We start from the raw sequence: 25827 nt of genomic DNA on the forward strand, positions 1-25827 counted from the left end.
AAAGCCTCAAAACAGAAACAAAACTCAGCAAACTAGAGGAGAAAGACCCTATCCTCAAACAAGCCACAAAGAAAAACTGCAACAGCACCCTAATAGAGGAATCAGATTATCCTCAAAACCATAAGCAGACCCCCAAAAACTTGCAACATATCATCAACAAAACAGGCTTTCAGACAAGTTTCATAAGGAGCAGAGTAACATATTCTCCCTAGTCCTTGGGAACTTTCCTTTCCCAACAATTCGAGCATGAACTTCCCACAATACTTTCTTTAGAATCTACTCCTCAGTGAGTGGATGGCCTGTATGCTTAATTTCATTTCTAGTGCACCAAATATTATAAACTGCAGAACCCAAAGCCAGCCGACAAAGTAAGCCTTTAAGAGTATTACAACTCTAAGAACTACATCCTAGCTGAAGAATATCCTCCCATATGATAGGGGGGTTAGCCACTTTGCATCTAGTCATACAAAATCTCCAAATTCTATAACAAAAGCTGCATTCAAAAAATAAACGGTTTCGGCTCTCCATTTGATTCCTGCAAAAACAGCATTGAATATCTCCTCTATAAGCCAAACTCAGCAACCTTACTCCTGTACCCAACCTATCCTTTTTGGCAAGCCATAAAATGAAAGCTTGCTTAGGAATAGCTAAAGAAAACCAGACTAGTCTCCACCACTTAATCTGATCCATTTTTTCCCTAAGAGCCTCCCAAGTATCTGAACTTACATAGATACCTTTCCTAGAAGCAAGCCAAATAGGTTTATCACAAGAACCCAAACTGATTTCAGCAAGCCGAGTTTGAATATCCACCAGGCTTCAGACCTAGCAGGCCTCCAAAACCATTCTCCATTATGGATAACATAAAATAATTTTGCTTCCACACTACTATGAGCATCATAAACAACTCTAAAACCATACTTCTCAAGAAGAATGCCATTAGGATGCCAAAGATCCAACCAGAGATGTATATTTCTTCCATCCCCAACCTCAAATCTCAAAAACTTCATAGCAGTATCCCTCAACCTGAGTAGCTTCCTCCAACACCAAGAGCAATTCTGTGGTATATTGACACTCCAAAAACTCTTGTGTTTCAGAAAATTTGCCTTAATCCAAGCCACCCATAAAGAACTTGATCTAGCAAACAAACTCCATATGTGTCTAAGCATAGAAGTCTTATTCCAGACATCAATTCTCTTCAGCTCCAAACCACCCTCTTTCTTAGGAAAACAAATATCATTCAAAGCCACTTTTGCTTTTGCAGCCTCCATATCCTTCCCATTCCATAAAAACCTATTAAATTTCTGCTCAATAGCCTTTATAACCTTCTTAGGCAGAATAAAAATGCTTGTTCAGTAAACTTGCAAACTATATAACACCGAAGAAAGAAGTTGAAGCCTACCTACATAAGAGAGATTTTTGAATAGCCAAGAATCAATACGCCTAGTAATTCTCTCCAAAAGCACCCCACAATCAGCATAAGAAAGCCTAGAAGAGATTAATGGGACCCCAAGATATCTCACAGGCAATTTCCCCTCCTTCATCTGCAAAGCATTCAATAAAACTTGCTTAATCCTATCTAAAATTCCAGAACAATAAAAAGAACTCTTCGAAGGATTAGCCTTCAGGCCAGACAAATCGTCAAACTCCACCAGAGCAGCCTTAATGACATTGATGGAACTCAAACTAGCTTCAGAAAAAATAAGAAGATCATTTGCAAAACATAGATGAGTAAGCTTCACCTTTAAGCATTTGGGATGGAATTTGAAGCCTGAATCATTACCAGTACATTCAGTTATGATTCTAGAAAAAACTTCCATAGCAAGGACAAACAAATAAGGAGACAAAGGATCTCCCTGCCATAAACCTTTTTTTTCCTTCAAAATATCCAACCAAAGTGCCATTCAAACAAACAGAGAACTTAGGAGAAGTGATAGACTTTTTGATCCAACTGAGAAACTTCTCAGGAAAACCAAAACAATGGAGACAATATATCATAAACTCCCAATTATCCGAATCATAGGCTTTCATAAGATCAATCTTCAAAGTACATCTAGGATTCAAATTATCCTTGTGGTAGTTTCTAACAATTTCATGAGCTAGAAGAACATTTTTAGAAATGCTTCTAGAAGGAATAAAAACTGATTGATTCATGCTAACCAAATCACCCAAGAAAGGCATCATCCTATTTGATAGAATCTTAGTAATACACTTATAAATGACATTATAGCAAGCAATATGTTTGAATTCCCCCATAGATGAAGGATTTAACTTCTTAGGAACCAAAGTGATGATTGTAGCATTCATTTCTTTCAATAACATACCAGAAAGAAAGAAATCCTTGATAGCTTTCACTACCTCCTGCCCAACAACAGGCCAAGCAGCCTTAAAGAAATCAGCAAAAAACCCATCAAAATCTATCAAAATCTTTGTAGTGGATCATTTTAACTTAGCATTCTCAACAACTATCAAAATCTCCCTCAATCTTTGTAGTGGATCATGGAGGACTTCAGCCATGCATGGATGCCATGAAGAACGGGGAATCGAAGGCTGCGTAATGCCAAAAATAGGGAGCTTCCAATTGCTGGAGCAGTTGAGGAAGACACAGAAAGAAGAGGTAGGCGTGAAAGTTGAGATTTCGATGGTGAGGATTGACTTGGGAAAATCTAATTGTAAGGAGAAAATAATGTGTTTGAGAAAAATAGATGGCAAATAGTAATTAAATCTGCACTACAAAAATTTTATTTTTTGGTAACGGCCCATTAGTGACATGTCATTAGCAATGTGTGTGGCAGGTTAATAAATTGGAAGTTTTTAATAGGAATTTACTAACGTATCAAGTTTGACACATCGCCCTTTGGGGATGTGCTAGAATTGACACGTTGCTAAAGTTTCAAAAAAATAATTTAGAAAAAATGATTTTTTTTTTTTCAATTTTTTTTTCCAGAATTTTTTTTTTCAAATAATATCATGGGATCTGATTTTCAAAAATCTAAACCCAGCAGCAAATCAAAATTTAATTGAAAAAAAAAAAATTAAACTTGGAATAGATCAATAGATTCAAACCCAGCAGCAAAAATTTCACTCATTGTGTGGAGTTGGAGAGTACCCGAAATCAGAAACCTGCAACACCAAAGAACAAGAAAAATTAATACGTTTAAAAGCTAAGATAAATGATTGAAACTGACACGTCACCAAATGGTGACGTGTGAAAAAATTCAGCACTGTAGACACGTCACTAATTTATTTATTTATTTATTTATTTTGGTTGTTGTTGTTGTTGTTGTGGTGGTAGTAAAAATTTATATATAGGGTTATATGGGTTGAGAAGGTGTAGTTTTAATCTATTTTTCAAAAAAAAAAAAAATCATTCTTCTTCCTCATCTTTCATTCATCTCCATAATTTGTCAGGAGTCAATTCGCAAAAGGAATCAATGAGAAATAGGATGAGGAATTATGTGTAACCTGAAATTCACGTGGGGTTGAAATGGTCTTCAACAATGACTCGAGTGGAATTCTTTCGTGTCTTAATTTGAAGAACTTTAAATGGAAATGAATCTTGGCTGTTACTGATTGATGGGTCTGATTTGGTGGCTGTATATTTACTAAGTTCACGTACGATGGCTTAAACATTATTTTTCTTGTTTTTATTTTCAATTAGATGATTTACTTTACAAATGTTTATTACTATTCTTATTGATTAAATGGTTCAAAACTTTTAATTAGTTAAATAAAGTTGATCATAAAAACTTTACAATTAGCATATAATTTAACGAAATGTAATGTAATTAAATAATGTTTAAATATAATACATAGTCAAATGATTAAATATTTAATTTAAATTTTCTTGAAAGAATTTTATAATGAGTTATGTAACAATAGTAAACTTACTAAAAAAAACATCATTAATTTAACTCATATATGATATAACCGTTGATAAATGCACGAATACACACATAGAGACATAGACAATATATATCTATGTATTTATTTATTTATATAGTTTCCGACCCCACTTAAGAAGGCTTGGTTCCCTGTGCATCTAATTAATAAAGAAATATCAGCGCCCTAGTTGTCCCTGGAGAAGGTTAACCGAAAATATAAATTTTTTGAAGGTATTTAATTAGGCTATAAATTTTTTGAAGGTATTTAATTAGGCTATATTTTTTGACAGTCTTATGTTAGATCTAAAATTGATTCGTTGAAATTTGTTGTAGAACTGAAATAGATTTGGACAGTTATATTTGGCATTATACGAAGCATTTGGCTCAAGGATGGAGGGGGGACTGGCATAGGACATGCCCCCCTCAATTCTTAAGAACAAAAAAAATTAAGGTAAAAATATATATATCTAAGGTTACAAAAAAATATTATAAGGTATATATATATATATATATATTTTTTTTCAGCCAATTGGCCCTTAGCAGAAATTTTTTTTTTGCTCTCGGCCTCTACCCATTATAGTTTTTAACTCTGTCCCTGATTTTGCTCCATGTAATTGTTAAATAAGTGAAGAGATGACTATTTAAAAAAAAAAAAACAAAAAAAACAAAGTCTACGTGCAAACAACGTCATAATTGGATATATGTGGTTAATGAAATATTGGAAAAACTACCAAAAAATGCAATATTTTTATTAATTCTTCTTCTTCAATATTACAGAAGAGAGCTTTTTAATAAGAATTAATTCTTATTAATTTTTGATCAAAAAATTCTTATTAATTCTTATTCATTCACTCACAAGAAGTACGTGCATGCTATCTATTTGACTCTTGGGATAACCTGTGCACGCACTGGATTCTTCATAACAACCAAGAACTCCTCCTTCTCCGTTAGATCAACATCATCCACTGCCTTCCACTCAAAATGCCAAATCAGATTGGCAACAAAGTACTCCAGAATAAGCGTCCCATATTTGTAACCGGGACACATCCTCCTCCCGGCGCCAAATGGCAACATCTTAAACGACGACACATCACCAACTTCCTCTCCACCATTATCATTGCTACTTACCATTCTTTCGGGCCTGAATTCCATTGGATTCTCCCACACAGTCGGATCGCGCCCTATAATTGACGTCCCAATGAGCACCGTCGTATTTTTCGGGATATTGTAGCCGCACAATTCCATATCCTCAGTGTTTGTGTGTGGGACTAAGGAGGTGTTTGGAGGGTGCATTCTGAGACACTCTAGAATCACCGCTTTCAAATATAGAATCTTGTGCAAGTCCTCCTCCTTCACCTCTTCCGCTCCTTGTTCCACAACTCGGCTGATTTCAGCAAACAGTTTGGCTTGGATACGTGGGTGCTTCACCAAATACGCCATGGTCCAGTGGAACATCGTTGCGGTTGTGTCGGCGCCGGCGTTGATGAACTCCGAGCTCAAGCTCAGTACATCGGCGTCGTCAAGCTTGCCTTGGTTACCTGCGCCCTCGGTAATCTCCAAATCGAGTAAGGTATCTGTGTAAGTTACCAAGTCGACTTCTTTGGTGCCCTTCTCTTGCTTCAAATTCTGTCGGGCTCTAATATGAGGCATAAGGATGTCGTATTGACGCCTTAGAAAATCGGTGTACCTTTCCCATTTCTTTCGGTAGATAAGCTTCCCCAGTGTCGGCCAGGTGGCGAAAACACTGAACTCGGAGTAACTGACAAGAAACTTATATTGAATGTGTTCAACTTCTTTAACGGCATCATCACCGATGTCTCCGTAAGTCATGCGAATGAACAAGGAAAACACGGCCTGGTGGAGATGCTCAAAGAGACGGACGGCGTCGTCCTGGGAACATTGCTTGAAGCCATTAATCATTGTTTCCAATGATCGCTTGCGGGCGAAAGTGTAAGATTTCACCCCACTGGAATGGAGAGCTTCAGACATGAGATTACGACGAAGGAGACGCCAAGTATTGCCGTAGGGGGATCCGCCAATATCTTTGCGCTTGTTACTGAGAACATAGCTGACGGGGACGATTGGCGGGCGGTTTGCAAAGATGGCACTGTTTTTAACAAGCGCTTGGTGGGCGATGGGGTAGGAGGTTATGAAAATGAGGGGCTTGGAGGCAACGCGGAGTGTCATAATTGGGCCAAACTTTTGGGAGAAGTATGAGATGAGGGATCTAAGCTCAATCGTTGACTTGGGAAGTAAATGAAGGTGTCCGATGAAGGGGAGAGGCTGGGGTCCTGGTGGGAGCTCGCCATCTTTGGTTTTTTTGGAGGAAAAGGGAAGACTGAAGAGGAGTTTTATGAAGAAACATGCAGAGAGAGATGCGAGGATGATGAGCCAGGCCTCCATGATTTGAAAGTTGACACAAGGGTATATTGTACGGGTGTGGTAATGAATGTGTTTGCTTCGATTACATGCTCGCTCATTTATAGTAGATGAACCCAACAACCATCGCCCACATCTTTCACAATTATTACACGAGAAACCAACAAACAGACCTCCATCTCTCTCTTTGAATTTCTCCTTTTCTCTTTCTTTCTAGCTCTACATGATTCTTTCCTTTCGACCGCTGTCCTTCACGGCATGGCGGTTCATACCAAGTTCAAGTGTTATATTATTATATAATGCGTATCCCATTCATTATGCCACGTGATTATATAAAAATGGTAAATGCATGTTACCTACTACGCATATATCCCATCCCCGTCTAGCCTATTGAATAGATGTAGCGGTGTGCATTGCTCTTTGTACTCATGAATCCAATGAAATGTGACGATAATCTCAAAATCTCAAGTTAAGATGAAGGCATTTCTATTGTATTAATAATAATAAAAAACCATTATGACAAGAATAATAATAAAAATTATTTTTTTATTCTATTATTATTTTACAAGAAGAATGTTATATAGAATATAGTATATAACATTAATGCCTTTTAAAGACCCGCTGACGAAAGCATATATGGCATCCTTGTCTTGTCCCCCACTAAGTGCCACACTTTTTTTCCTTCGTACGTGCTACCGGGCGCCCCATATAATCTTGGGGGAGGCTACCCCGTGAACGTGAAGGAAACGGACGTGGAATTGAAACAACCGACATAGATTATATGAAATAGAGGTATATGATGGAAATTCAAACACGATATCCAATGAAGTAATATCGTAGTAGTTCAAATGATTTGGAACATATATACAATCGATTGCAATTTACTTTCTACATATGATTTTTCACTTTTATTCTTAACTTGAATGATTTTTGGCTTTGTCGTTTTTTGGTTGTCTTTTGTTGAGCTATACAGGCTTTTACAGGTTATATAGGATAATGTGTAACGATGGAGGAAAGGTGTATTATTTTGAGGTGATAGCTTATATGTAACAAATGCTCTTATTATAAATAGTATGAGAGCCAGATACATGCCATATGATGTGGAAGCATTGCATGGCATTATTGAAAATGTTTAGAATCTTCCTTTAACTTATCTAAATGTAAAAGAATTGAATCTTTTCCATTTCAATTGAATTAGAAAGTACTCAGTTAGTATTTTTTTAGATGAGTATAATTGTCATTATAATTTTTTGAACAATTTTATCAATCTAAAATACACTAATTAAATATTTGAGGATTCTTTTCCAAATGTGCAAAGGCAAAAAAAACATTCATAAATGGATTTTGCTTTTGTTTTTAAAGAAATGTTAGAGGTCAATAAATTTTTAATATTTGACCCATATAACCTTACAATCAACCATTGGATTTGTAGGGTCTATCATTAACTTATGTGAGATCTACATATATAAATTTACAAATTCAACGGTTAATTGTAAGGGAATATAGGCCAAATCTAAAAAACTAGGCCTATGTATCGATCAAAACGGTCTGGTTTTGGCTCTTATCGGTTATTAACCGATAGTTTTCGGTTAAACGGTTTATTAACCGATACCGGACCAATAAGAATTTTAACCGAAATTATCGGTTATAACGGTACACAGTTAAATGGTTCGGTTAAACCTGTTAACCTATTTAACCGTAGGCTTTATATTGATTTATTTTGTTTGGCCAAAAATGAGTTTTTTTTTACTTTTGAGAACCCAAATACTTTTTGTTGGGTTAAAATAACTTATTAAAAATTAGTTGTTTTAGGGCTCAAATACTTTTTGTTGTGACCCAAATATTTGTTTTTTGGGCTAAAAATTGAAGTTTTTTTATATTAATCCACCACAACTTTTTTATATATTATAAAATACATTTTTCCAAAGCAAATGGACTAATTAACCTAATGAATGTTAATTAGACTAACACAACTAGTTAATGAAAAATGCTTTCATCAAAGGCAAATAAATCCCATCCTAAGCCATCACTAAAAAAAAGAAGTCAAACCTACCCAATCCCAAATTAAGATAAGGTTACATAGGTATATATATAATCTCAAAACTACTTTGTTGTGGCATCTCTACTTAACGGTTTATATCGGTTAAACGGTTAACCGATATGAAATTTCTGACCGAACCGATAAGCATACCAGTATAAAAAATTTAATTGATAAGGATATCGGTATATCTGTTACGGTTAATATCGGTTCAGTCGAAACCGGTACACGGCTGATAATCGGTTAATTTGTCCACCCTTATAAAAAACTTATTAACTCCTAACATTTTCCTTCTTTTTATATACACGTGGCGTGATATAGTTAACAAACACCACATAATTATAAGTATTATTTCTCTCTCCCTCTCTTGTATTGTAATATTTTGCTGTGCTGTGCTAAGTATCAGTGAAAAAGAGATGAATGTGTTGAATTTTCTAGTGCTAGAAGCTAGAAGCCTTCATAGACCCTCAAGTGCCAATAATGATAGGATTGGCTTTAATTATTGGGAAAAATGTAAAATTAGTCTTTGTGCTTTGCCTAATTAACAATTATCTTTATGTGGTATCAAAATGAACTCAAATGTTTAAGAGCTATGCCAAAAAAATAATTTAGCCCCTACAGTTAAATTTCGTCAACTAATTTAACATATTCTACTAGTGTGACACTGACTTAAATCAGACAACTATCACAATTTTATTAGCTCTACCGTTTCGCCTTATCAAAATCTGTTAAGTCAGTGAACAAAATTTGACTGTTATGATTAAATTATTTTGTTTGGCATATGTCAAGGACTTTTAAATTTATTTTGATACCACGAATAATTAATTACAAATTAGTTAAACAACAAGAATTAATGTTACATTTTCTCCTTAATTCTTTATTAATTAATGTTATTGTTTACAGTCAATTGAAATTCTTAAAAATAAAATAAATAAACCGATAAGTGCCCGCGAAAAGAGGGAGAATCTCGTGAGTGCGACGGTTTGCATTGTGAAGATTATTATTATTATTATATATATAGTCGTGATTGTCCACTTGTCCTTATGAAGAAGAAAAGCAGCCTCAAATGACTTATCGCCTCTTTAGAATTATTATTATTTATCAATGAGTCACCGCTAAGCGCCATAGGAAAGAGAGAGATTCATGTTGAAGTTTACGTGCAACGTAGGAGCCGCCTCCACGTACAGAGATTAGAGGTAGATGGTGGAAATTCATTCAAATATGACGTTCAATTAATTGACGTAGATTAAAGATTAGAGGTAGCTGGTGGAAATTCATTTAAGTTCAATTAATTGACGTAGATTAAAGATTAGAGATAGATGGTGGAAATTCATTTAAATACGACGTTCCATTAATTGACGTAGATTAAAGATTAGAGATAGATGGTGGAAATTCATTTAAATACGACGTTCAATTAATTGACATTGATTATGAAATTCAAATACGACGTTCACTTTTACGTATGGTTTTTTCTTTCTTCTCTTTTTTGGAGTTATACAGATTTTTATAAGTTAGACTAAGCCGATACGGCATATTCCTTTTTTTTTTTTTTTTTTTTTTCTTACCATATGGGTTTTGTTATCATATTATACTTTCTCAAATTAACACTCAATTTGCAATATTTTTTTGAACTAAAGAGTGAGTCGATCAATATCCCTCCAAATTTACAAAAAACTGCAAATTCTTTTAAATGACAATAATATCCTTAATTAAGTAAAAAAAGGATTTAAAAAAGTAATATTTTTTTTTTTATAAGTACTATATTCCATTATATTTAAAAGAAAATCAGTTGAACAAAACTTCAACAGGGATGACGAAATGGTAACCATAAAACAGAGAATGGCCATAAATAATCCCAAATAAATCTTAAGCAATCCGACTTTCTATATGTTAGACCAAAAAATAAAAAGCCACATAAAATGGTATAGCACCAAACAAGTGAGGATGGAATAATGCCAAAACGGTAATCGTAAAACAGGAAATGAACCATTAACGAACCCATTCTCTGTATCTTAAACAAAAACCCAAAAAAAAAAAAAAAAAAAAACAACGGGGGACATAAAATGGTTTAGCACCAAACAAGTAAGAACGGTACTGTATCAGATTTAATTGATATGAGAGAAAAAAATAATAATGTTTTGTATAAAAAAATAAAAAAAAATATGTTTTGTAATAATTTTTTATTTAAATAATAATAAAAAGTGATTGATGTGATATAAAAAATAAAAATATTAAAGTTAATTTTGAAACTTTTTTTAAAAATTTTTAAGTCCGGTCTGATCCGGTCCAGCCCTTTGATAACCACAGCCATATAGAGAATGAAGTGGGTGCATGATGTTGGAATGCCTGATGTGACCAAAAATTGGGACGTAGAAAGTTGGTTTCTAGAAGGCATTACCAGATATTATTGGGTGGCCGGGAGGGAAAATGCCACGACAATAATAACTTGGTCGTTACTCTTTCGCAATGTGCATTAATTGTCAACAATGCCGGCTTCCCAACGTGCGTTGCCAACACGACCGGTTGCCAAAAAAAAGAGAAACGTAAGACGACTGATCTTCATCCTTATAAAATTAGTGACGACACTCAATTTTTATGGAAAAAAAATGACGTAAAGGTTTCCTTCTGTTGAAAATAAGATGTACCAAATATTAGTGACAAAGGTCCAAGACTATACAGCCGTGATTGAAACAGAGGTTCGCCTGTGTTCGGCAACTTTCGTTACCTTTATTTATTTATTTATTTTTAGGTTGGCATATTCTCATTAAATTACTACCTCAAAAATACATAAAAATATAAAAATAAGAATATATATTTATAATTCAAAACTAATAGAAAAAAAAAAAAAAAAACACGGTTGAGTTTGCGAGAGGCAACTCGAAGGAGCCGAGACTATTGACCAAGAACACTCAAACCTAAAACAAAACTTAATTAGAGCATTCCTAGCAAATTTCCTATAAGGAGGTAAGTTTCTTAAGTTTAAGAAATATGTTCAAAAAATCACAAAGAATATCATATAGCAGACTCTTTAAATGAACCATAAACATTATGATTGCTACAGTGAAACACAAAATATTGGATTTCACTATTGCAATCATTATGATTATTAAAATATAAAAAAATTATTCTCTCTCTTCTTTCCTCTCACAATTCCTCTCTCATCTCTCTTCTCATATATTTAATATAATTAAAAAAAATAAGTATTTTGATGATATAGAGAATGATTAATTAAAGCTATTAAAGTGTATTTTGATATAAAAAAGTAAAAACTAATTTAAATCCTTAAATATAAAAAAATTGACTAATCCCTACTTTGACAGAAAAAAAAAAAAAAAAAAAGTGGCTTTGAGTGTACGCTTTCATAGGTTAGACTTAGGAGGAGACAAGTACAAGTAGGTGTTGACCAAAGAGGCTATAGCTTACCGAAGAGTGATGATAGAGTTTACGCCCCGCGTGCATCAACAGTGATGCACGTCAAGCGTAGTTTTATTATTATTATCTTTTTTAAAAAAAAAAAAAAAATTACGCCTGTCGTGCATCACTGTTAATGCATGCCGGCGTAAACTCTATCATCACTCCCGAATCTCCCTCAAAAGGCCTGAAAAATAAGGCCCAGCCACTCGTAACAAAGATGCTTTTCACCAACTCGTAACAAAGAGGCTATAGCTTCCTAAGTTTCCTTTTTTTTTTTTTTTTTTAAATGATTGTGAACTACTTGTATTCTGGTTCGTTTGATAAATGATTTCGTTTTGGTTTTGGTTCGGTATTGTAGCAAAAATTAATTGATGAATTTTTTTTAAGTATAAAAGTAAGAATGCTTGGTATGAAAAAAAAAAAAATTGTTTTATAATAATTTTTTTTATTTGAATAGTAATACAAAATGATTGATGTGATATAAAAAGTAAGAGAATATTGAAAAAAATAAAAAAATTGCATGAATAGTATTGTGCCAAAATCATGGCAAAACCGTTTATCAAATAAAAAGTATGACAACTTCGTCTACTCACTATTGTTAGGTAAATTCGGGATCCATGTTTCTCTCCCCTCTCAGCATAGACCAATTGAGTCGCAGGCTTCACCCTCCCCAAAGAGCCAACCCTTCGGGGTTAAGTGGGTGAAAAGATTGCTTTAATAAAAGATGCTACCACCTTTAAAATAATTTCTGTACCAAAAAATCCATCGATTTAATAAATTTTCAGGAGAAAAGGAAACCCTTTGATTTTTCCAACTATCCCTCCCCATTCTCATCAACTCTGTCTCGAGACTCGCTTTCTCAGTCTCCGTCTTGCTCTCTCTCTATGTCTCTCATTCTCTCTCTCTCACTCTATGAGATGAAAAAAAATGAAAGGAAAAAAAAAAAAAAAACCCCAAGAAAAATAAGCCCTACCCATAATACCTGACGTAACATGCAGTATCTGCCCCGTAAAACCCAATTTCGAGCAAATAAGGTTCACTGTGTCTAGGTAGTGGATAGGATTTTCCGAACCCGCAATGTGTGGGTAAAGTAGAGGGAAAGGCCGAAATGTGCCTCGCCCTGCCCCACGCCCAACCCTAATGCTGGATTAGATTGACATTTTTTTTTTAATCATGACAGATGAATCTGTTATATATATATAACTTTTTATGCACAAGATGAACGCCTGCAGTTTCTGACCCTTCTATCCTTGGAGATCGACCAAAAACATTTTCATTACAAAATTTCAAGACTCGTGCTTTGAACAAGATGAAAAGCAGCCTCACCAACCAGAAAAAAAAAAATGAAAAATGAAAAGAAGTACTACAGCCTCTATGAAATATCTAGAAGATCGTTTTCTAGAAAATCCCCCATGAATTTCTTTACCTATTATTATAATTGTTTTATGCAAATGATAAACACAGTTTTTTGACTGCACCATCATCATTAGAGACTAATGGAGGAAATAAATAAAATTGCACAATGTCGTATGATCACGGAGAAATTAATTAACTTAATTATGTACTTCTCAAGGGCTAATCTAAAAATCATGTGTTTCTCATTATATGGACAAGAGACATCTGACTGTTTTATAGACTAAATTAAATCCAACCTAATTCCAAAGAAATTTATGTCCAAGACAGAAAAATTTTCCGTAACTACATTTAAAGTCGTGTTTCAATTCTTTCGAACAAGAAAAAATTAAAAAAAGAAAAGAAAATGAGCTTCTGATAGTGACGGTTGCACCTGGCATTCAAAATCAGCTAGGAATTGAAGATAATGTCCAATGATCTACTGCAGAGTAACAGTTGTCTACTGTTACAAAAATAAATATATTATTATTATTATTGGTTATAATTGTTGAAATACACTTATAGGGTGTGTAAACGAGTCAAGTTTGAACGAATTTTTTTTATTTGGGTTCGGCTTGTTTAAATTTTACTTGAGTTCGAGCCGAGCTTAAGTACGAGCCAAAAAAATCGAGTTCGAGCTCATAATAAATCGAGCTGAGCTGAGCCAGTTCACGAGCTATTTCTTATATTTAATTTATTTTATTTAATTTATTAATTTATTTTTTTATTATAAATTTAAACTTTAAGTACTTTTAAACAGCTCAAGAAGCCAGCTTGCATATAAGCATTTGCTTAGTCTAGTTAGTGAAGTATGGAACTCAAAGTCAATATAACAAGGCACTTAGTTTTGAAGATAAAGGATATGCATCATTTTATAATAAAATGATGCTATTAGAAAAAAAATTATCAATTTTTAATATTAATATGAGGAATTATGTGAATAATTACTAATTCGAGCTTTATATGAGCTGCTCACGAGCTTAGTCGAGTCGAGTCGAGCTAGTTTCATTTAATATTCGAGTCAAGCACGAATCAAACTTATGCAAACTGAGTTCAAACTTACTCGCGAGACGCTCCGCTCAATTAACAGCCTTATACACTTTAATTAATTTCTCACTTCAAAGTGCTGTTTGGGGTTGTTGAGCGTATTTCAATGTCTACAAAACTAAATTTAACAAACATATACGTCCGCTACGTCTGTATTTTTAACAGTGATCAAATATTGAAAATGTGGAATATTTTCGTTGACTGTACGTCCTGATGACTGCCGCTGTGATAGAATTTGAGTTACGGGACATGTAGGTTAACCTTTTTGGACCTGAGTGAATTGAATTCAAAGCCAGCCCTTCGAATTTTTCAACTTAGGCCCATTCCTATAGGTTCAAATGCCGGCTGAATCACCAGCTTTATTTGTTATTGGAAAGTTCCTTAAAGGATATGTATCGTAGTGTATCGTAGTAAAAATTGATCGATGTGAATATATATATATATATATATATAGTATAGAAAAGTTAAAAAAAAAAATATATATTTTGTAATAATTTTTTAATTTAAATAATAATAAAAAGTAATTCACATATTATAAACAGTAAAAATGTTAAAAGTTAATTTTTTTAAATGAATAGTAATGGTCTAGACTCTTGCAAATAAGGTGATCGTACTTGGTAAAGGATCACGGCTAATAAAGCGGGAGAGGTTATTAGTTTAAATTTTTCCTCGCTCTTCTTTTCTGTGGACATGTAAAAATAATAATAATTATTACAAAATTAACAAGTTGTGGGTTTTTTTTTTTTTTTTTTAGGTTTTAACAAAAAAAAAAAAAAAAAAAAAAAAATTTCTAATGGAAGGGGTAACCAAAAGACCTTGGTAAATTGGCAGGAATTGTGTTGCAAATTTTTGTAATTTGGGGGACATTATAATTTGGGTAGTAATTTGCAGGAAAAAAAATATAGTTTACACATTCTTATTATTATTTTTACATATATAATAAATAACAAAATATATTTTTTTGTTATCATGTGGCGCTATCATGACGTCGAAGGGTGTTAAATTGAAGGCCATTGCTATTGTTGTTGTTTTTAAGAGAAAATATATATATTACTCTTTTTTAATATATTTTTAAATAAGAAAAATATCATCTTTTTTAATAATCACGTGGCACAATGAATGAGTTATCAGATACGCATAATATTATGCTTAAACTAAAACAGAATTGGCCGAGAAAACTATATATAATAAAGAAAGGTCTGAGCCGCCAACGGAAGATAGTGGTCGAAGAGAGAGACAGAAAGAGAAAAGGAGAGCTTAGTGCTAAAGTGGGTTGAAAAACGTGGCAGTTAGTTTCTCGAATCGTAATTTTGGTTGAAAATTGTGGGCGATGGTTGTTGGGTTCTTCTCTATAAATGGGCACGAGCATGTTGAAGCAAACACATTCATTACCACACCCGTACAATATAGGCTTGTGTCAGCTTGGAGACATGGAGGCCTGGCTCATCATCCTCGCTTCTCTCTCTGCATGTTTCTTCATAAAACTCCTCTTCAGTCTTCTTTTCTCCTCCAAAACCACCAAAGATGGCGAGCTCCCACCAGGACCCAAGCCTCTCCCCTTCATCGGACACCTTCATTTACTTCCCAAATCGACGATTGAGCTCAGATCCCTCATCTCCAACTTATCCCAAAAGTTTGGCCCTATTTTGACTCTCCGCGTTGCCTCCAAGCCCCTCATTTTCATAACTTCCTACCCCATCGCCCACCAAGCGCTTGTTAAAAACAATGCCATCTTTGCAAACCGTCCGCCAATCGTCCCAGTCAGCTATGTTCTCAGTAACAAGCGCAAAGATATTGGCGGATCCCCCTACGGCAATACTTGGCGTCTCCTTCGTCGTAATCTCATGTCTGAAGCTCTCCATTCCAGTGGGGTGAAATCTTACACTTTCGCCCGCAAGCGATCATTGGAAACAATGATTAATGGCTTCAAGCAATGTTCCCAGGACGACGCCGTCCGTCTCTTTGAGCATCTCCACCTGGCCGTGTTTTCCTTGTTCATTCTCATGACTTACGGAGACATCGGTGATGATGCCATTAAAGCAGTTGAACACATTCAATATAAGTTTCTTGTCAGTTACTCCGAGTTCAGTGTTTTCGCCACCTGGCCGACACTGGGGAAGCTTATCTACCGAAAGAAATGGGAAAGGTACAACGATTTTCTAAAGCGTCAATACGACGTCCTTATGCCTCATATTAGAACCAGACAGAAGTTGAAGCAAGAGAAGGGCACCAAAGAAGTCGACTTGGTAACTTACACAGATACCTTACTCGATTTGGAGATTACCGAGGGCGCCGGTAACCAAGGCAAGCTTGACGACGCTGATGTACTGAGCTTGAGCTCGGAGTTCATCAACGCCGGTGCCGACACAACCGCAACGATGTTCCACTGGATCATGGCGCATTTGGTGAAGGACCCACGTATCCAAGCCAAACTATTTGCTGAAATCAGCCGAGTTGTGGAACAAGGAGCAGAAGAGGTGAAGGAGGAGGACTTGCACAAGATTCTATATTTGAAAGCAGTGATTCTTGAGTGTCTCAGAATGCACCCTCCAAACGCCTCGTTAGTCCCACACACAAACACAGAGGATATGGAATTGTACGGCTACAATATCCCGAAAGATACGACGGTGCTCATCGGGACGGCAATAATAGGGCGCGATCCGACGGTGTGGGAGAATCCATCGGAATTCAGGCCCGAAAGAATGATAAGTATCAATGATAATGGTGGAGAGGAAGTTGGTGATGTGTTGTCGTTTAAGATGTTGCCATTTGGCGCTGGGAGGAGGATGTGTCCCGGTTACAAATATGGGACGCTTATTCTGGAGTACTTTGTTGCCAATCTGATCTGGCAATTTGAGTGGAAGGCAGTGGATGATGTTGATCTAACGGAGAGGGAGGCGTTCTTGGTTGTCATGAAGAATCCTGTGCGTGCCAAGGTTATCCCAAGAGTCAAATAGATACCATGCACGTACTACTTCTTCTGAGTATATGAATAAGAAGGCCCTTTATGTATTTTTCTATAGTATCTTTGGTTAAAAATCACTCATCTTTTGTATTGAAAAAAAGGGTAATAAAAACTAATGCATTTTATGGTTGTTTTACCAATCTTTCATGAGATTTTATTAGATATATTTGTCCTAGCTTGATCCCAAACTATAGGCGGTCTAACTTGCTCCAAATCAAATCTTAAATATTTTATGGCCCGAACACTACAAGAATTCTTGTATTGAACCACGTTGTTTTTCTAGAATTGTCGCTAATAGCCAAATTTTTTGATGTGCATGTTTGGAAATGTATAGAGTCGTGTTTTGAACAATAACAACAGTAGCCTACATAGACCCCCCCCAAAAGAGAAAAAATACAAAAAAAAAAAAAGGAAAAGAAAAGGAAAGAAACCTCTACGTGTACGTAACAAGAGTAATGACATCCTTTCAAAAAAAACAAGAGTGATGACATATTCCACTAGATAAATGTTCCATGCCTTGATGGGTCGCTTCCTAGCCACCGCACATAATCTAGGGGTGGCTACTCCATTAATTACCGGAAAGAAATGGGCGTTGAATTGAAACAAGATAAATATTAGGGCCACTAATCTTTTTAAGGTGCTTATGTAAATGTACCTAACGTTTTTCTTGAATCATTAAGATTAAATATTGGGTGGGCCATGTGACAAGAATTTTGGAAATTTTTGTATTCAACCACTTCGCCACTAAATGACCAAATTTCTTATAGTGCCAATTGCCTAACCAATATGCTTGTACGTTGTCACGCCTCGAATTAAAAATTGATATGGTAATTAATGTTTATATTTACTGTAATGCGACGAGGACCGCTATATTTTTTTTTTTTCTCTAGCTCATCAATGGGTCTTCCAATAATTTAATACTTACATGATTAAAGGATAAACCAATTCATTTCAACCGGATACGCCAAAATAGGACAAATCACCACAAGTTATTATTTAATTACATTATTCACCTCATAAAATTGTTAACTTTAATGGTAAAAAAATAATTTAAAACAAATTTATGTTCCAAAAAAAATCAGAAATGTGTACATGTAATGTTCCTTCTCAGCGTGCCTTTTTTGACATTATTATGGACCCCTCTTTGTACCAATTTCTTCAGCCTGCAGACAGTGAAGCTAAACAGCCCATACAAGGCCCTCAAAGGTTAGCAACTGGGTTTGCCAATGGCCCATTAGCTACGACGTGGATAAAAACACAAATTTAAAAATACCCAAAAACACAATCATTTGACAACTACCCAAAATTAATGTTCCCTTCTTTGAACCAATTTCTTCAGCCTACAGACAGTGAAGCCAATAGACCATACGAGGCCCACAAAGGTTTAACAAGTGGGTTTGTGTAAGGCCGATTAGCTATATGTGGATAAGAACCCAAATTCCCCACTAACCAAGATTTAAAACAAACGGCAACGTACATTGCTATGCTTCACCCTATTATTTTCTCGTATGTAAGCTTGAATATAAGATGGGTAACGACCTCGGGAAAAGGCTAGCCAAACACGCACAATACTATTTTTTTTAATATAGGACCAAGGTGTTACAAAATGTTTTTAATCCCTTGAAATTCCTAGTAGTCACCAAAACTACAAATGTTTTTTTTTTAACTTCTTTCTAATGAGTTAGATTTCATTTGAAATAACCATTATCATATATATATATATATAAACAGAAACATAACAAAATAGAAAAAATCGAGACGCGTGGTCCCAAGAGTTAGCTGTGTTATCCTTACGTGCACAACAGCATAATATGTTTGCTTAAATTAAACTTGAAGCTTATAAAGCATGTAAGAAGCATGATCTCAAGTGTTTGGGAACCTTTTTTTTTTTTTTTTTTTTTTTTTTTTTTCAGGATTAGTAATAAGAATTAATTAATGTTAATGTGAAGAAATTAGTTTGACTTTATATATAAAAGAAAAGAAAAAAAACAAAAAAGAGGGGGAAATTCATCTTTTTTTTTTAAAATAAAAAATAAAAAATAAAAGTAAAGAATGTTGTTGGTAGCATTATGTTGCAAGATGTGTTATGTATCTTCTAATGGTTCAAAGAAAGTTGGATTTATGGGGTGTGTGTGTGAGATTCACATGACCCACAAATTTAATGATAAGCGGTAGCATTTTTCTTATGTTGTAGCCTAACTACCTTTTTTTTATTAGTCCTGGTGATTGAAACGTCATGAGAATCAACGTTCGGTTCAACTGTCGTGTTACTAGATAAGCGGAAGTAGCTAAGCTTATCATTCTCGCAAAAATCTAAAAATATTTTTTTTATGAGATAATTCCTTAAAAATTAATATTCACTCTCCCAATTTTATTTATTTATAGTTGTCGCAATTTTTAGTAAGGATAAAAAGACGGTTATGATTAGCAATTATTAGCTAAAACTTCTAACCGTAATTGCTTAGGCGGTTAGTAAAACTCACTAACTGCATTCGTTAACTGCTAACCAGCCGTTAATGATTAGTTACTATAATACCCGCTAACCCTATTTTAAAATTAAAAAAAAAAAAAAAAAAAACCAAAATGATGTATAACATACTACATACATCGTATCTAAATTTTTATATATATTTAGAATTTTAAACACAAAAGAACATTGTTTCATAACATTGTTTTATATATATAAATTGCATTCAAAAGCAATTAATGGTTAGCGTTTAATGCGGATCAGGCTTTGTTTTCGTTGGGGGATATATATATATAAACAGAGTGGGCTTCAGCTAGGGCACCGGTAAAAGCTGAAAGCCCAGTTGTTGACTTGTTGCTATTGCTCACTTTTGGTCTCCCTTCTAATCATAAGAGATAAGACTAGAATCATGGAGGCCTGGTTCCTTATCCTCATCTCCCTCTGCATCTCAGTCCTACTCAACTGTCTGATTGTCGCCAAGAAAAGCTCCAAAACCCAGCAGCTCCCTCCCGGACCCTTCACCGTCCCCATCCTCGGCGGAATCCTATGGCTCCGCAAGTCCTTCTCCGAGCTCGAGCCTATCATCCGCAACCTCCACGTCAGGTACGGGCCCATGGTCACGCTCCGAATCGGCAAGCACCCGGCCATCTTCGTGGCCAACAGAGACCTCGCCCACAAAGTACTCGTCCAAAACGGCGCCGTATTCGCTGACCGCCCCCCAGCCCTCCCCATCAGTAAGATCATCTCCTGCAACCAGCACAACATCAGCTCCGCGTTCTACGGCCCCACATGGCGCATCCTCCGCCGCAACCTCACCTCCGAGATCCTAAACCCTTCGCGCGTCAAGTCCTACTCTCGCGCCCGTAAGTGGGTCTTGGACATCCTTATCAACCGCCTTATATCTCACTCCACGACGGAGTGCGGCAACGTTATCCCTGTCGTTCTGATTGACCATTTCCAATACGCCATGTTTTGCTTGTTGGTACTCATGTGTTTCGGGGACAAGCTCAGCGAGACCCAGATAAAGGAAATCGAAAACGCGCAGCGTCACTTGCTTTTGGGCTTTAGCCGCTTTAACATGCTCAATTTTTGGCCGACGCTTGGGAAGATAATATTCCGTAAGCGTTGGGAGGAGTTTTGGAAGCTTCGGAGATCCCAGGACGATGTACTGATGCCTTTGATAGAAGCGAGGAAGAGAGCGAAGCAGGAAAGGGCAAGCAAGGCAAAAGAGGACGACGTAGACACAGATGATGAGTTTGTGGTGTCGTACGTGGACACGTTGTTGGATTTGGAGTTGCCGGAGGAGAAGAGGAAGCTTGAAGACGGGGAAATGATTAGCTTGTGCTCGGAGTTTCTCAACGCGGGGACGGACACTACATCCACGGCGTTGCAGTGGATAATGGCGAATTTGGTGAAATACCCACACGTCCAAGAGAGGGTTTTGGCAGAGATTAAAGGGGTCGTTGTGGGGGATGGAGAGAAGGAGGTGAAGGAGGAGGATTTGCACAAGTTGCCGTATTTGAAGGCAGTGGTTTTGGAGGGTTTAAGGCGGCACCCACCTGGGCATTTCGTGCTGCCACATGCGGTGACAGAGGATGTGGTCTTGGACGGCTACTTGGTGCCCAAGAATGGCAGTTTGAATTTCATGGTGGCGGATATGGGATGGGACCCCAAGGTGTGGGAGGATCCGATGGCTTTCAAGCCTGAAAGATTCTTGAGTGGTGGTGGAGGGGAAGTGTTTGATATAACGGGAAACAGGGAAATCAGGATGATGCCTTTTGGGGCAGGGAGGAGGATTTGTCCTGCTTCTGGTTTGGCAATGCTTCATTTGGAGTATTTTGTAGCCAATTTGGTATGGAATTTCGAGTGGAAGGCTGTGGGTGGAGATGAGGTTGATTTGTCAGAGAAGCAGGAGTTCACCGTGGTGATGAAGTACCCATTGAAGGCCCATCTATCTCCCAGGTTTTGAATGGTCTGGTTGATTTTCTTGGTAAGATGTCAATGTCAACTTTGAATCAAACTCTACAGCTATATTAAATGAAGGAATGCAAGCCTGAGTGTCTTTGTGTGGCTCTGGCTCTATGTGTTTTTCTTTCAACAGACCTATGCTTTACCATAAGTTCGTTGGCTCCTTCCTATGATGGATTGTCTTAGTGTTCTTTGTTAGTATGCATTTGTATTTGGAAATAAGTACCAAGATTGCAGGAATTTTTTTGCTTGTTCTACTATGTCTTCTTATTAATTTTTCCATGTAATTAATTTAAAGAAATGTTTTCATAGGACTATAATCTTTTATATTGAAAGGTAAAAAGGAATTACAGTGAAAAATGCATTACTTTTAGTAATGGTACCATGTCAAGGAGTATGTATTTGTTTGAGAGTGTGTAGCCTTTCTCAATTTTAAAAACTTGCTTGGTTGATGAGATATGTACGGGCTGGGATGATTTGCTGAGGTGGGGACCAAGGATGTGGAAGATGAAATCAATGCAGGCTTATTTTATGCAAATCGGATGGAGTACTACTATTTATACTGTTTGGAAGCAAAAAAACAATGTTAGACAAGGAAATCAAATCCTTAAAGAGGAGAAAATTGTTTTACAAATGAAGTGGGAAGTTAGATCACCTGTTATTGCCATTGGGAGTTTAAGTGATCAAGGGAGAATGAAGAACTTTGTGGTAGCTGTGGTTGATTCTGTTTTGAGTAGTCTGTATATGGTATTCTGAGTGTTTTTTTTTTGCAGAACTTGAATATTGCTGCAGGCTAGATTGATGGCAGAGATGGGTGTAAAGTGTTTCTGCAGAGTAGAAACCGCAGTTTTGTGTTTGGTTGTATGTTGTCAAAATTGGAGGGTTTCATTTATCCAAAAAAAAAAAAAACGCATTACTTTAAGGGTGAGCTTTATTAAATGTATATAAGCTTTTTTATTTTATTTTTTTCTATTCAAAGTGGGGAAGGGGAAAGGCAATTACAAGAAAATAAAAAACAAAGGCGAAAAAACATTCCGAAGAACAGTCGGGAATAGGTCAAATGAATGACTCAGTCCATCAAGCGAACTGAAACGGCCAATAAAGGCTAAAAAATATGGCAAGATTCTGTAAACGGAACAAAACTCATCAAAGTTACCATCACGACCATCAGTGGTAGGTAGAAAAAACCAAATCCGATCATCAGTAGTCGGTAATGAGAGGAAGAATTCTCTCAAAAAATGAAAAAGCGACTAGTTCAAGGAACTGGCCAGAAAATAGAAACACAAGGAACATAAAATTACAAGGAAAAATAAACGAAAAGCAAATAAAATCGCAGCATAGCAATACTAGAGATGAACAAAGCGGAGGAAGGCAGCCAGACCCGATGCGTGGAAGCCATTGACTGGCGCATGAGGACCACCCGCCAGTAGTAGTTATCGGAAGGCAGGGAAAAGCCACAAAAGCAGTCGGCACTAGTGGTGAGTTTTATCAAAGGTATATAAGCTCTTGACTTTTACCAAAGGGTGAGTTTTACCTAGTGTTTTACAGAGGTTAAATATAATATTAATCTTATGTATATAAGTTTTTGGGTATTATCTCTTTGTAAGTTGGTTTTTGAGAGTGAGTTATATTTAAAGTTTGTATCAATCAGTGAAAATGATGAGGACAATTTTATTAATGATCTTGTTTAGCAATAGGAAAGGAGATTATTGATTTGAATTTTTGTATAAGCATAGGCGTAACCAGAAATTTTAGAGTAGGGGCAATTTTTTTTTTTTAAATGTGGAGAGGAAATTAACTTTTTGAGACCTAAAAAATAAAAAAAATAATAAAAAACATATTTTTGGAAGATTTTTTAAAATTTTTGGACACAACTTATCGTTGATTTGTATATTAGAATAAAATGTTAAATTTACTTTACTTCTGAAATTTTAAGAGTTTTTTAATTTGAATTTTACTGTTTAAATTTTTTTTAATTCAGACCTTCTATTACTAATTTTCGTCTAATTGAACGGAAATCATCCCACATTTGTCTCACGTGAAATTTTGATGCCATTTATTTCAATTTTATCCTTATTAAAATCTATAAAATGATATAATTATCCTCAATTTCATAAGTTTTATTGAGGGTAATTACGTAATTTTATAAATTTTAATAAATGCAAAATTAAAATAGAAGACATCAAAATCTCAATCCCACATAATAATTTTCTTCCAATTAGACAAATTAGTAAGGAAAGGTTTCAATTAAAATCTTTTTAAATATTAAGTGAATACATTGTTAATTTTTAAGCATTAAAATTTGAATTAAAAAATTAAAAAATTCTTAAAACTTTAAAGATTTTCTCCTAGAATAAACGCAAGCTTTGACAGTACTCTACTTTCATGTTTTTTGATTTAATAACTACTTTTGACCATTATGTGTGAACGTCGATTTTGCCAAAATGAATTATTCAAATATAGATTGTGAAATGAAAATAATAGTTGAGACAAGAATCTGCATAACGTTTTTCAAAAACGTAGTGGCCTATATACCTACATAAATAATTGACTATTTCTCTTTCCAATAAAACAATCTATTGCATGTCTGACACTTATATATATAAACAGAGTGGGCTTTAGTGGGTCTTGGACATCCTTATCAACCGCCTTATATCTCACTCCACGACGGAGTCCGGCAACGTTAACCCAGTCGTTCTGATTGACCATTTCCAATACGCCATGTTTTGCTTGTTGGTACTCATGTGTTTCGGGGACAAGCTCAGCGAGACCCAGATAAAGGAAATCGAGAAAGCGCAGCGTCACTTGCTTTTGGGCTTTAGCCGCTTTAACATGCTCAATTTTTGGCCGACGCTTGGGAAGATAATATTCCGTAACCGTTGGGAGGAGTTTTGGAAGCTTCGGAGATCCCAGGACGATGTACTGATGCCTTTGATAGAAGCGAGGAAGAGAGCGAATTGAAGCAGGAAAGGGCAAGCAAGGCAAAAGAGGACGACGTAGACACAGATGATGAGTTTGTGGTGTCGTACGTGGACACGTTGTTGGATTTGGAGTTGCCGGAGGAGAAGAGGAAGCTTGAAGACGGGGAAATGATTAGCTTGTGCTCGGAGTTTCTCAACGCGGGCACGGACACTACATCCACGGCGTTGCAGTGGATAATGGCGAATTTGGTGAAATACCCACACATCCAAGAGAGGGTTTGGGCAGAGATTAAAGGGGTCGTTGTGGGGGATGGAGAGAAGGAGGTGAAGGAGGAGGATTTGCATAAGTTGCCGTATTTGAAGGCAGTGGTTTTGGAGGGTTTAAGGCGGCACCCACCTGGGCATTTCGTGCTGCCACATGCGGTGACAGAGGACGTGGTCTTGGACGGCTACTTGGTGCCCAATAATGCCAGTTTGAATTTCTTGGTGGCGGATATGGGATGGGACCCCAAAGTGTGGAAGGATCCCATGGCGTTCAAGCCTGAAAGGTTTCTGAGTGGTGGTGGAGGGGAAGTGTTTGATATAACGGGAAGCAGAGAGATCAAGATGATGCCTTTTGGGGCAGGGAGGAGAATTTGTCCTGGGTTTGGCTTGGCCATGCTTCATTTGGAATATTTTGTGGCCAATTTGGTATGGAATTTTGATTGGAAAGCTGTGGATGGAGATGAGGTTGATTTGTCAGAGAAGCAGGAGTTCACCATGGTGATGAAGTACCCATTGAAGGCCCATCTATCTCCCAGGTTTTGAATGGTCTGGTTGATTTTCTTGGTAAGATGTCAATGTCAACTTTGAATCAAACACTATAGCTATATTAAATGAAGGAATGAAAGCCTGAGTGTCTTTGTGTGGCTCTGGCTCTATGTGTTTTTCTTTCAACAGACCTATGCTTTACCATAAGTTCGTTGGCTCCTTCTATTGAAAATGGAAGAGAATGCTCAAACTTGGAGAAAAATCAACTCAACTTCTCATTAGAATTGCATGTACATTATATACGTAGTCTGTTTGAGCTTAGTTTGAAACAAAATTAGTTTAAACATGTGCACTTTAAGTGCTAACAAATAGCAACCAACTTACAACTTAAAGCTAACTAATAAACTTGCAACTTAGTAACTAAACTCCTCCTACAATCATGGAGTCTGTTGCATGCTGATGTGGAAGCATGGTAAGTCGCTTGGCTGCTCTGCTTGTATTCTCAATACTCCCCCTCAGGATGAGATTTGATAAAAAAAACTCAGGAAGAGTAAATATTATAAAGACTCATCTTGGACACCAAAGGATGAAATAAAGAAGAACCA

The 25827-nt window shown here is 36.0% G+C and overlaps 4 protein-coding genes and 1 pseudogene across 4 annotated transcripts; 3 read left to right on the plus strand and 2 right to left on the minus strand.

Annotated features, from left to right (window-relative positions):
• Positions 1-722: 722 nt before the first annotated feature.
• LOC132167566 (uncharacterized) lies at positions 723-4572 on the minus strand. The gene is made up of 5 exons (XM_059578578.1): positions 4565-4572; positions 3039-3120; positions 2322-2382; positions 1404-1768; positions 723-1322 (listed from the first exon to the last, which is right to left on the minus strand). The coding sequence occupies exons 1-5, from the start codon at positions 4570-4572 to the stop codon at positions 723-725; spliced, it is 1116 nt and encodes a 371-aa protein (XP_059434561.1).
• A 185-nt stretch (positions 4573-4757) lies between these two features.
• LOC132168011 (cytochrome P450 89A2-like) lies at positions 4758-6284 on the minus strand. Its single transcript, XM_059579074.1, has one exon. It carries the CDS (start codon positions 6282-6284, stop codon positions 4758-4760), a length of 1527 nt encoding a protein of 508 aa, XP_059435057.1.
• A 9264-nt stretch (positions 6285-15548) lies between these two features.
• LOC132165793 (cytochrome P450 89A2-like) lies at positions 15549-17252 on the plus strand. Its single transcript, XM_059576479.1, has one exon. It carries the CDS (start codon positions 15582-15584, stop codon positions 17106-17108), a length of 1527 nt encoding a protein of 508 aa, XP_059432462.1. The 5' UTR covers positions 15549-15581; the 3' UTR covers positions 17109-17252.
• A 2658-nt stretch (positions 17253-19910) lies between these two features.
• Positions 19911-22439, plus strand: LOC132164191 (cytochrome P450 89A2-like). The gene is made up of 2 exons (XM_059574632.1): positions 19911-21573; positions 22325-22439. Exon 1 carries the CDS (start codon positions 19993-19995, stop codon positions 21550-21552), a length of 1560 nt encoding a protein of 519 aa, XP_059430615.1. The 5' UTR covers positions 19911-19992; the 3' UTR covers positions 21553-21573; positions 22325-22439.
• LOC132167580 (cytochrome P450 89A2-like) lies at positions 22185-25488 on the plus strand (annotated as a pseudogene).
• The last annotated feature ends 339 nt before the right edge of the window (positions 25489-25827 follow it).

This window comes from Corylus avellana, chromosome ca1 (assembly GCF_901000735.1).
Source record: "Corylus avellana chromosome ca1, CavTom2PMs-1.0".
NCBI lineage: Eukaryota > Viridiplantae > Streptophyta > Magnoliopsida > Fagales > Betulaceae > Corylus > Corylus avellana.